Source organism: Hesperophylax consimilis, chromosome 19 (genome assembly GCF_061612785.1).
Source record: "Hesperophylax consimilis isolate HC1 chromosome 19, BYU_Hcon_1.0, whole genome shotgun sequence".
In the NCBI taxonomy this organism is placed as follows: Eukaryota; Metazoa; Arthropoda; class Insecta; order Trichoptera; family Limnephilidae; genus Hesperophylax; species Hesperophylax consimilis.
Window position 1 is genome coordinate 17,415,898 of NC_142854.1, and position 11,625 is coordinate 17,427,522.

General features: G+C 36.5%; 1 protein-coding gene across 1 annotated transcript; it reads left to right on the forward strand.

Annotated features, from left to right (window-relative positions):
• Positions 1-651: 651 nt before the first annotated feature.
• On the forward strand, positions 652-6,758 carry LOC149414918 (uncharacterized). Its single transcript, XM_089643272.1, has 3 exons — positions 652-853; positions 964-1,060; positions 6,431-6,758. Exons 1-3 carry the CDS (start codon positions 734-736, stop codon positions 6,697-6,699), a joined length of 486 nt encoding a protein of 161 aa, XP_089499398.1. The 5' UTR covers positions 652-733; the 3' UTR covers positions 6,700-6,758.
• The last annotated feature ends 4,867 nt before the right edge of the window (positions 6,759-11,625 follow it).

Here is an 11,625-nt window from a genome sequence, read left to right on the forward strand (position 1 = left end):
CTAATTATTGTGTGTATTTTCATATAATTGTAGGTATATTATTAGGACTACAAACGAACTTGGTAAATTATGTATTGATATTGATCCTACCTAACTATTGAGTGTTCGTATTTTTATAGAATTGTACGTACTTTATAGGACTATAAATAAACTTGGTATATAGCTGCCTCAACACAGGCTAAGCCTAATGAGGCGGGCTATGATAAACCTTAACACATAACAACATTAACATTTCTATTATTTACATTTATTTTACCTACCGTTTATATATTACTTTCCGTTGATAAAATTATATACTCATCTAATTTATAAACCAATGTATACAAAACAGTCTTTCATGTATTTCTGTAGTTATAGTTTGAAAATTTGTCACAATAAAGATATTATATTATTATCTTATCATTGCTTTATATTTACTGTTCAATTATATCTTATTTGATCAATAACATGCAAGGAACTGCAAGAGTAATTTTAAGAATCTGACCACTGAACTTATTATTTTTAAGTTTATTTTACTAAAGCGCACTTGAAGTGAAATTGCACAAAACTGTGCTATATTATATCATGTTATTATTACTATTTTTGAGGAATTCTTATTGTGGGTATTTTTAAACCTTTTTTATTAATTGGCAACCCCGATCTTCTGTCAAATGTCAAACGTTGAATACATCAAAAACGGAAATCCGTTGTTACTTTGAATTTACGCGTTTTCGTTTTTGAATCGTCATTAATAATGAATTTACCTTTTCCGACACTAACTCCTAGAATAGTAGATCCTAGATGGTTCACTGCGGACACTCCCTGCGATGAAGAAATAGAAGTAGCAATGATTGAACAAAAATTTCAAATATGGGTAAAGATTGCTAAAAAAAGAAATCGATTTTATTGCTCGGTTGGCGAGTTAATAAATCGTGATAATCAACAGTAAGATGAAGTTTAAATAATATGTTCTTATAATTTTAGCTCACATCGGTGGGACAAAGATACCTGAATATGAACCCTCTTGGGAAAGTAGCGCCAGAACCTATGGAAGAAGAAGCTGAAACTGACGAAGAAGAAGGTACATAAAATTACATTCATTTTTTTAAATTTGTAAAAATTTCAGTATTGAAGTGGAACTTCTTTACGCGCGTTATGCATTTTCGAGGACCGGAGTAAAACCGACTCATGACCGTCACGAAAAACCGTGATCATTTCGCTATAGGAGCCTATCTAATATTATATACCTAGTTTAGGTCACTCTCCAAACTCAGCTTTGCGGTCTAGAGGCAGAGCGCCCGACTCTCGTCGCGAAGAACCGAGGTTCGATCTCCGCCTTAACTAATTTTTTTATTCTTTTTGTGATTTTTTTAATACGAAGAAAAGTGATAAAATGCTCTCGTGCTGCGACTTTTAGATATTTTGACTATATGATATTTTGGTCGAAATATAGCTTACAAATCGAGCCGGTAGAGTCGCTCGGTATTTTGATTAATTATTTTTATTTTGAATCATTAAAATTACTAATCAAGGCCGATAACGCGACTAATTACCCTCGCAGACGTGCGTGACAAGTTTTTTTAGTAAAAAACAGAGCCGTAAGTGAGTTTTTCAAAATTTAAATGTTTTTCAAATTCAGACTCCATACGGGTATGAGACTGTTAAAACACGATAGATCTTTTCCAAAACGGACAAATATACGGAAATATTTTGAAAAACGACAGATATGACTTCACACTGCCGATATATCTTCGATTCGACCCTATGTAAAGCGTTAACAAGACGTTATGTGATAGGAGTACACGTTGTATACGCAGTTCTCGTCGCGCGAGATACCTCTCCTCGCGGTCTAGAGGCAGAGCATTCGACACTCGTTATGCAGGACCTGGGTTCGAATCTCATATTTTTATAACTTTTAATTTTTTTTTATCACGTGCTACTTATAAATATGTCAATATTAGGAATCTAGTTAAACGTTCATTTGTTAACAACACGCCTATAAATAAATTTATGCTTTTTAAAACTATAATGTACAGCATTCTGAATAATAATAATATGAAATGAAAAGAGAGAGAGAAGAATACTAAAAGTTTCACTTCCGTCGTGCGTAGTGATGTATAAATTCCCGGGAATTTATTTCTGGGGAATATTCCCGGGAACATTCCCGGGAATATTCCCCTGGATGGGGAATTTTGGGAATTTTGATTTTAACAACATAATACCTCAAAAATAATAATATTTATTAAATAAAAAATAAAATATACACACATATGGTACATATAGAGCAGGATAGATCCATAAAAACTATTCCCATATAATATATATAGGAATAGAATCCAAGAGAAAAATAACAAAAAAACACCGATCAAAATTATTTTAAAGTGAGTAGTATTTCTATATAATTGTATACCGTACAGTATTAGTAGCCTATATACACTTTATGCTTGTAAACGGTACATATAAAAAATCAATCGTAAAACTGTAAAAATGATACAACTTCACAGATCGTTACTGTTCATCTGATGATACCGATTGGACACTGACACTATCAACTTCGCTTCCACTTTCACCTTCATATTCTTCTTCTTCTTCTTCTTCATCCGACCCAGACGAAGTTGTTGCCGACTCAGGATTATCTACGTTTTCTTCTTCCTCAGCACAGTCAATTGGATGTTTGCGTTTGCGAGTACCAGATAGGTTTGAAACGTTATGATGCGAAGCAATCTGCTCATCCGTGGAAGAGAGGGTTTTCTTGGGAGCAACTTGAGAGCTTCTTTCCGAGGAAAGAAGTTTCCAATTGTGTGCCACAAATGTTATTTTCCCTGCTCTTTGAGTTGTTAGACGATTCCTCCGTGTTGTATGAATGCGACTAAACGTGCTAAAAGATCTCTCAGTGGCTACTGAAGTAATGGGAGTAGTCAATATTCTTATGGCAACCTGTAACAAATCAGAACATCCGCACATCCCCTTCCACCAGGTCACTGGCGTGATTTTATCGACACACTTCCATAGGAATGCCTTGCTCCATGATTCTTCTTTAGCCCTATAATTGGCTAAATCAACAAGAACATTTGCACTATCAACAGTCTCCATATGACTTGCTACTTGGTCAATGAATTCAAGTGCTTCAAGTTGCTGTGCCGGCTGTGCGTGGCTTAGCAGATGTCCTTGGGAACCTGGATCTAGTAGGGCAGCAGCCAGATGTATTGGAGCAATAGCAAGTGGTAGTCCCTAGATCAGGGGATGTCGTCTTAGATAACTGCTAACACTCAATAAAGCATCCAAGAGAAGTGTAGAAACCATTTTATTAAAAATAAAATAAATTCCCCGTTTTCGGGAATTTATGACAGGTCAAGAAATATTCCCGGGAATATTCCTGTTCCCGGGAATATTCCCCGGGGAATATTCCCGGGTCTACATCACTAGTCGTGCGTAGGCTTGCCACACACTGTATTTTTTATTTATTTATTTTGTAAGAAACAAACAGCTTTTATATAATATACAATGATGGATATAAATATACAAGTTAACTGAAGTCAAGCCACAGAATTTTCTTATGTTAAAGTTCATTTGAAATGAAGTTTTAATATCTTAAAATTAATTTGGTGTCAAAGGAAGGGGAGAGGGAGAGGAAAATAGGAAGAGGATAGGAGATGCTCCTGATACATTCCATACTCTCATATTAATAATCGATCGTACGCATTACTTCATATCAATATTTCTTTAGGTTATTACCAAAATTGTCAATGCTGTAAAATTTTGTATTATATTGTGCACATATACGAGGAATTGGGGAATTTTTTCGAATGTGTGTTCTACACGAGGGTAGATAAAATAAATCAGATTGTCGGGTTGATCTAAACGGAGTATGAAGATTTATTGAATTGCTAAGTTCTTGTGAGTCCAGACCATTATTTATGATTTTAAACCATAAGATTTGATAAAAAATTAGACGTCGTGTTTGGAGGGAGTTAAAATTATGACTTATACTTAGATGAGACACGCAAGTGAATAAATTGGGGTAAATATACAGGACATAGAGACAAGCTCAATTTTAAAGCTAGCTCATATAACTTGGCTTGGGATGGCTATCGCAGGTCGTGTTTCCACTCCCCGTGCGATGGATTTGCCACACTCCCTACGGTACTATGTAATAATAATATATCTTTATTGTGTAAACTTATAGAAAATAGGGACATGGTTAATATGTATCTTTAATAGATAAACCAGTGTGTATCAGTTAGATAACAATGAGAAGTAAGTATTCTAGTTTTCAGAAAATGGAAAATACTGCTTAACCCTTAAATGCATGATTTATTTATTTTTCTGGAAAAAAATATATTTTGTAGATATTTACATGCATATGCAAGGAAATATAAAGAATTTTATTTTTTTGTAATTTTTTAATGATATTTGATTAAAAAAAAATTGTTGCAGGTTTACAACACCATGTATTTAATAAAAATTAATATGAACAATTTACGTATGAAAAAAAAATAAAAAACCTAAAAAAAATTCTCAAAACTAATAAGTGTACCGGAAAAATACGAGTTATTACATATAAGTATTGTATTATTGTTTCTACTAACCTAAGAAAATCAAAATAATAACAGCAAAACAAAACTGTAATTCTAACCTCCAACCAATTTTCGAGAATCTTCACTTTGTTAAAGAAAAAGTGACATTTGACATTCGCAAAAGAAAAAAAAGGTGATGCCACTCGATAAAATATATTACCGTGAACTTGATAATTCTAAAACGGCATGCATTAAGGACGGGTTGTTTCGGAGAATTTGAACAATTCATCAAATTTCAACGTTCATTTTCGGGTTCTGTGAAAGACTTCTTCAAGTTCTGTTTTTATATCATTGTAGGCTAGTTGCTTGACAAAACTGAAATAAAAACAGAACTTGAAAAAATCTTTCACGGAACTTGAAAATGAACGTTGAAATTTGATGAATTGTTCAAATTCTCCGAAACAACCCGTCCTAAGTATACACCAAAGAGTTAAAGGTGGTTTGAACGGTATGTTGCAGTTTTGCAACAGTATGCATTTAAGGGTTAAGCAGCTATTTCTTAAAAAAACGGATAATTTGACATCTTTTCTTCACGCCTTATTTTGACATAATAATTTTAAATTGTTTTCTTAGGCTAGTTTTTTTATTATTCAAACCCAAACAGACACCCTAAGAACCTATTTTAGGGTCATAGGTTTATATTTTGGTTTTATAAAGGAAGGAAAACAACTATTAACCTTAACACTTTGACATTAATAACAATGGCCACTAAGTAACAATCGATTTTGATTTTAATCGAAATAATTAACTAAATAAATGATTTTAAAATGCATTATTTTCCATTTCCGGAAACTGAAATATGTACTAACTTAATGTGCGTATTAAGCGTGTCCCCATTTTCTGTATGTTTTCCAAAATTTGCAACTATAACTACAAATACATGTTAAGTATGCACAGCGCACATTTGTGTACAAATTAGGTAATGAAATAAATAACAGAAAAATATATTATGTATATAAAAAGTAGACAGTATGTAACAAATAGAAATGTATAGTCATAATTTGAAGTTTCTCATACCTCACCTCACTAGGCCAGTGGCTAGCGGCCAGCGACTAGCTTGTGTATCCCATTTTTTTATGTATGTGGAAAAGTATTGTAAAATTTTCCTGTCTAAAGTTTTGTCGACTGAAAGTAGTATGTAACACAGGAATTTAGAGTAAATCTTTGTTATTGTTTCTAGCACAGCGAGTATTTAATCTTTTTGCGTAGTATTTATGTATGTTTTTATGCGAGTGGATCGTTTCTGCGTATATCTGCCGAACGTCAAACACATTCATAATACAGGGTTTTCCAATAAGAGGTGTTATTTTGATATTCAAAGAAAAATGCCATTTTTTAATATAAATGATCGAATGTTTATTTCATTATAAAGAGGAAGGTATGCCGTTAATAGTGAAAAATAACATCAGTCAAATGACGACCACGCCTACAGGACCATATCCTTTTCATGAAATTTTCCATAACCAAATCGCTGCTGTGGCTGCCTTATGTCCTCGATAGCCTCACGAATTCCATCTTTGAGGTCTTGAATCCACGCTGGGCTGTTGGCGTAGACCTTCTCTTTCACGTGGCCCCAAAGAGAAGAAGTCGCAAGGTGTTAAATCACAAGATCTCGGTGCCAATTGTGATCACCTCTTCGAGAGATAACACGGTCCAGAAACTTTTCCCGTAAAAGATCAATGGTTTCGTTGCTTGTGTGGTACGTAGTGCCATCCAATTCCGGCCATAAGAAATCATTAATCATCTCTCGATAGCTCTTTGAATATCAAAATGACACCTCTTATTGGAAAACCCTGTATTAAAGATTGAGTCCGAGTCTATAATTAGAGGTAGCCCGAGGACTATTTTTATAATAGTTTTATATGTTCTTTCAGGTAATGACGATTCTGATGATACAGAAGACACGCACGACGATGAGGATGAAGAGGAAATAGTTTACACTCGGGGTCCCGAGGGAGGGCTTCGGGTGGGATCGCCGCCCCTGGACATCCCCATCGCCCCGCAGCCCACCGTGGGGCCCCACGCCTCCCACGGCTCCCACGCCCACACTCCTCACCAACCTCACACTCCACACGGGGGGAACAACAATAATGACGTGGTCATGAACGATAGCAATGTTAATTCTGAACGACCCAGTCTATGATTTCTAAATTTGCTGTTGGCATGGTCTTTGTCACAGTCCTGTAATAATAAATAATAATAATAAATTATTTCTGTGTTTGAAATGTGTATTTCATTTGTTTAAATTTCTAAGGGATGTTAATCTTATCTGACATTGTCTCCCGCCGCAACAAAATGCTTGGATTTAGTCTTCGTATTCATTCTTCGTATCATTTACTAACGTAATCGCAATACACAAAACATATATAAGCCCTTTTTCGCAATATCCTGGAATATAGCTCCATTATTTGGGCCACTTTTGAACAAAATTATATCCTAGAAAAAGAAAAAGTATGAGAGAATATACGTACTATCAATTCCTGTATCCATCCTTGTTCTTAACAGGAATGCTCGATTTTAAAACCTTAGAAGCACAACGGGAAATATTTTTAGGCAACATTATTTAAACTAATCTCTGGAACGATACTTAATCCACTTATACTGAAAGAGGCTAACTTACATGTGCCTAACAAGTATACTCGTGGGAGATTCCATGCACTTTTTATACTCCGATTCTACCTATCAGAACGCGCCAATCAACAGAGCTACTCAACTGCTTAACGATCCTGCATTGACCATCAATATTTTTAATGTCACTTAAACACAGTTTAGCAACTATCTTTTGAAGCATGTCACAAAATAGTAAATCTACCTCCATGACCTTTTATACTTATATGTAGCTCAAATTTGTAACCTTCTCCGTAGCAAATTAGTGCATAACCGTTTTATGAAGAACATTTCTAAATATGCTGTTGATGCGGTGCTAATTGCTAATAGTATGGATGATTTACAGTCTCTCGTATCTAGGATGAACGAAGTTTGTATGAAGAATGAGTTAATGATGAATGTAAGTAAGTCTAAAGTAATGGTGTTTGAAAGAGAAAGTACGAAAATAGTGTGCAATATAGTTGGGAATGAGGAATACTTGGAGCAGGTAAATGAGTTTGTGTATTTAGGGAGTATGTTCTAGAGAGATGGGAAGGCTGACAGAGATATTGAAACAAGGGGAAATGCAGGTAACGCCATTAATGGAGGACTGAACGTAGTTGGCGCTAACAAAAAATTGTCCATAGAAGCGAAGTTAACAGTCCACAATGGAATTCTGGTACCTACCCTGATGTATGGAAGTGAGGCATGGAACTGGCAGAGAAAGGATTAAAGTAGATTGAACGCTATTGAAATGAGATCCCTGAGGCGTATGTGTGGTAAAACCTTGTATGATTGTGTGATGAATATAGAGATCCGCAAAGAGTGCAAGTCTGATGTAAGCGTAATGAGTAAGATTAAGAAAGGGACGCCTAGATGGTTTGGGCATGTAGAGCGAATGAGCGAAGAAAGGAGTGTAAGGAGAATATACGATGCAAATGTGAATGCTGGCAGAAGTCGGGGACGCCCGAGGAAGACATAGCACGATCAAGTGAATTTGATACTCGAGTCGGGCCATGTCAAGAGTCAAAATAATAGAAGAGTATGTATTAAACGATGTATGAATGTGAATGAGGCAAGAAGTGTGTGCCAAGACCGAGTTGTTTGGCAGTCCGTCCTCTCTGCCTACCCCTGCGGAGAAACGGCGTGATGGTTAGTTTAGTTGGTTATGTGTAATAGTATAAAATAATTTATTTTTAAATTTAGTGTAAATCATTAAATAATATTATTGAATTTGATTTGTTTATCTCTAAATAGTATAAAATAAAGTCAAATCCGCATCTACCTGTCTGTGCGCTTAGTTCTTCTGAACTACGCAATGGATTTTGATAAAGTTTTCACTATCATTTAGAGAATTCCTTCCGGAAAGTTTATATATATATATATAATACATGCATATTATATGTATAGGAAATAGAGAAAAGTGGGTGTTTTGTAATCAAGTGGTAAAAAAAATATTTTCAGATACTTACATTGTAAACGCTGGCTAAACCTTACGAGATACATCAAAATAATGTACCGCGGAGTTGTACATCTTAAAAAGGCCTACAAAAATTTCGACCATGGTATTTATCTATCTCCTAAGGATAACCCCCAGAAACGACGGGTACTCGTCAGCTATTGAATAAATAAACAAATACATTTTCTGGTTTTTCAAAGGTTCCATTTTCGAGAAAATGTTATAAACTAACATAATAACTCACAAGTCTGCGCTAGTTATTAAAAAAATTTGGGAGTCAGTCACAAAATTAATAGGTACAAATAGATATAATATAGATAAACTTTGATCATAAAGCTTGGATTATTATTGGCAGCTCGCCATTTGTTTGAAGAAATGTCCCAATCTCAGATCTCCATAATGCTTTCAGCAAAGGTAGGCACTTATAAGCTGCAGATTCGAAGATTGCGAGCATAAAAACTTGACGCTGTATAATACAAAAACCATTCCAAATGTGGTGTAGATTCACCAGCTTTCTGTTTGTACTATGAGTTTCCGAACAACATGTATGGTAAAATGAAATGTACAGGTATTTAATAAGCAGTGATACAGGGCTCAATTTTTTTTTTATTGGAGACGGTTTACGTAAGGTTCCCGTGAGCACTTAGGCCATAGGCCCATTGTACTATCTCCCATTTTACCTCATTCCTTTAACAGTAATCCGGTCCCCTGTATAAAGTTAACCAGGGTTGTCATTGAATATGTGGCTATGTCGTCTGGTTCTACAATGTGTCTTCCCAGGTATCTGAGCCTTGTTCCCAACAGAGCGGGACATTGGTACCAAAAGTGAATTGGAGTCTTTTCATCCTCTTCACATTTCCTGCATCTGTTGGTGTTTTTCACTCCCTACAGCTGCATGTGTCTCCAGTTAGTTAGTAGTTAGTAGTCCTACCAGTTCCCTCAGTGAGTGCACTGTCCATATTGAGTATTTGTTGTTGTTTCTTGTTCGCCTTGGGTCTGGTGCGTTTATGAGTACTTGTGGATTGCCTCATTCCGGGTGCCCTTTCCCATTCCTCCGAGTGCCGGGATTTGGCCTACATTTCAATATGTATTTTGGTGTGGCAAGCTGCTACTCCTACGGCCGGCTTGGATCCCGCAAGTGGTGCTTTCGCCGCTTTCCTTGCTAGTCCATCAGCCTGCTCATTGCCATTAATTCCTGTATGTCCTGGTACCCAGAATAGGGTTATTTTATTGATGGTAGCAAGTTCTTCAAAAATGGTCCTGCACCAGCTGGTTCATCACCAGTCTGGAGTCGCATCGGTTACTTTCCAGTGCCATTATGCTCTGATGGCCAGGCTGCCTGGCTATCAGAGCATATGCCTATATTCTTATTCCTGTACCCGATACATATGTTCTCATGTGCAGAAACTAAGATGGCCTCCATCTCAGCTTGAAATACATTGCCTGAGGTATTCTAAGCAGTGGCGGCTCATGACTTTTGGGTTACTAGAGTGCTAATATTACACAAAATGGCTTAATTGATGTTGTTGTAGCTGAAAACGATTTTTTATTTTTTTTTCGAAAATTGATTTTTAGTATGGAGATTTTCAGGAATTCCGTGCGGCGCACGGCTTTACTGAAATTTCCTGAAAATCTTCATACAAAAAATCGATTTTCGAAAAAAAAATAAAAAATCATTTTCAGCTATAACAACATCAAAAATGCCATTTTTTTTAATATTAGCACTCTAGTACACCCAAAAGTCACGAGCCGCCACTGATTCTAAGGTCCCTCTTGGAACCCTGTAAACAGAACACGGTCCCTGTTCCATCCTCCATCTTGGACCTATATGTGAACCAGATTAGTTCCTGTTTGTGGGTAGGGCCTGGAACCGTGTCCCATTCCTCCCTTGTGGGGTAGGTCACTCTAAACTGCTGTCTGAAGAAGTATTCAGCTTGTTTGCCGTCCTGCCTCATTCCAGCTGTTGGACTAATCGGTCAATTAGTTCTGTTCTAGAAACAAATCTTCCACTGTTGGTACAGAGGTCATCGGTGGCGGTAACACGTACGTTATGTTTAACCTTAAGGATATAATTCATTATCTGCTCTTTCATAGACAGCGCTAATTGAATTATTTTTGTTAAGTTATGTTTATAAAACACGATGAATTTTTTTTTGCACCCGTACATATGCAATACGAATAAATAGTTTTTTCCATATACTAACTCAATTCTTTCAAGAAAGGCATGCAAATGCAGTATCCGATTGAATCACTGATACAATATTGTATTTGTAAGCCTTTCTTTAAGGAATAAAGTGTGAATGCGGATAAAACTATTTATTCATATTCATCTTGCGTATGTATAGGTGCAAACAAGAGGAAGCAAGAAAAACCAAGAAGATGCAAGAGAAATCAAGAAGCATCGAGAAGAGTCACGGCTAGCCAAGAAGAACCATGAAGAGCCAAGAAGAACAAGAAAAGCCTAGATTGAACCAGATTGGCCCGAAAAGATGCAATAACAGTCAAAGCGAGCCAAAAAGAGCCAAGAAAAGTCAAGAAGACTCAAGAAGAACCAATAATAAACAAGAAGAGTCAAGAAGGGGTGAGAAGATACACGAAGATACAAGAAGAGTTACGGCAGGCTACGAAGACCCGAGAAGAGTCAAGAACAACCACAAAGACCCAAGAAGAGCCAAAGTGCTCAATCAATTCCTTTGTTCCTGCCCATCCTAAATACCAATATTGGCTTGTTAGGTTGCCATGTTATCTCGTCATCACCGAAAACAGAGGTGAAAATGCCACACAGGAGGCCCTGAGGAAAATAATTTCCCTCACGGTCTATGTCATCCTTTGGATCAGTGTCTCCAGGATTGACGGACATATGAGTATATTCCTCCCACTGCGGCACAAGACGATGTGTCGAGAGATTAGATGGAGAGGTCAAAGGGTCTCCTCAAACCAGCCTCTCCCGATATGGTACGCTATGCAGCTGGTGGGCAGGCGCCCGAACACACTTCACCCGATGAACCCGGGCACCCCTGCTAA

What these genes read in the sequence shown, in the direction of transcription:
- LOC149414918 (XM_089643272.1), top strand. Translation starts at nt 734, where the DNA reads ATGAATTTACCTTTTCCGACACTAACTCCTAGAATAGTAGATCCTAGA. An exon ending in AACAAAAATTTCAAATATGG is followed by an intron (nt 854 to 963) that starts GTAAAGATTGCT and finishes TTATAATTTTAG; the next exon opens with CTCACATCGGTGGGACAAAG. An exon ending in TGAAACTGACGAAGAAGAAG is followed by an intron (nt 1,061 to 6,430) that starts GTACATAAAATT and finishes ATGTTCTTTCAG; the next exon opens with GTAATGACGATTCTGATGAT.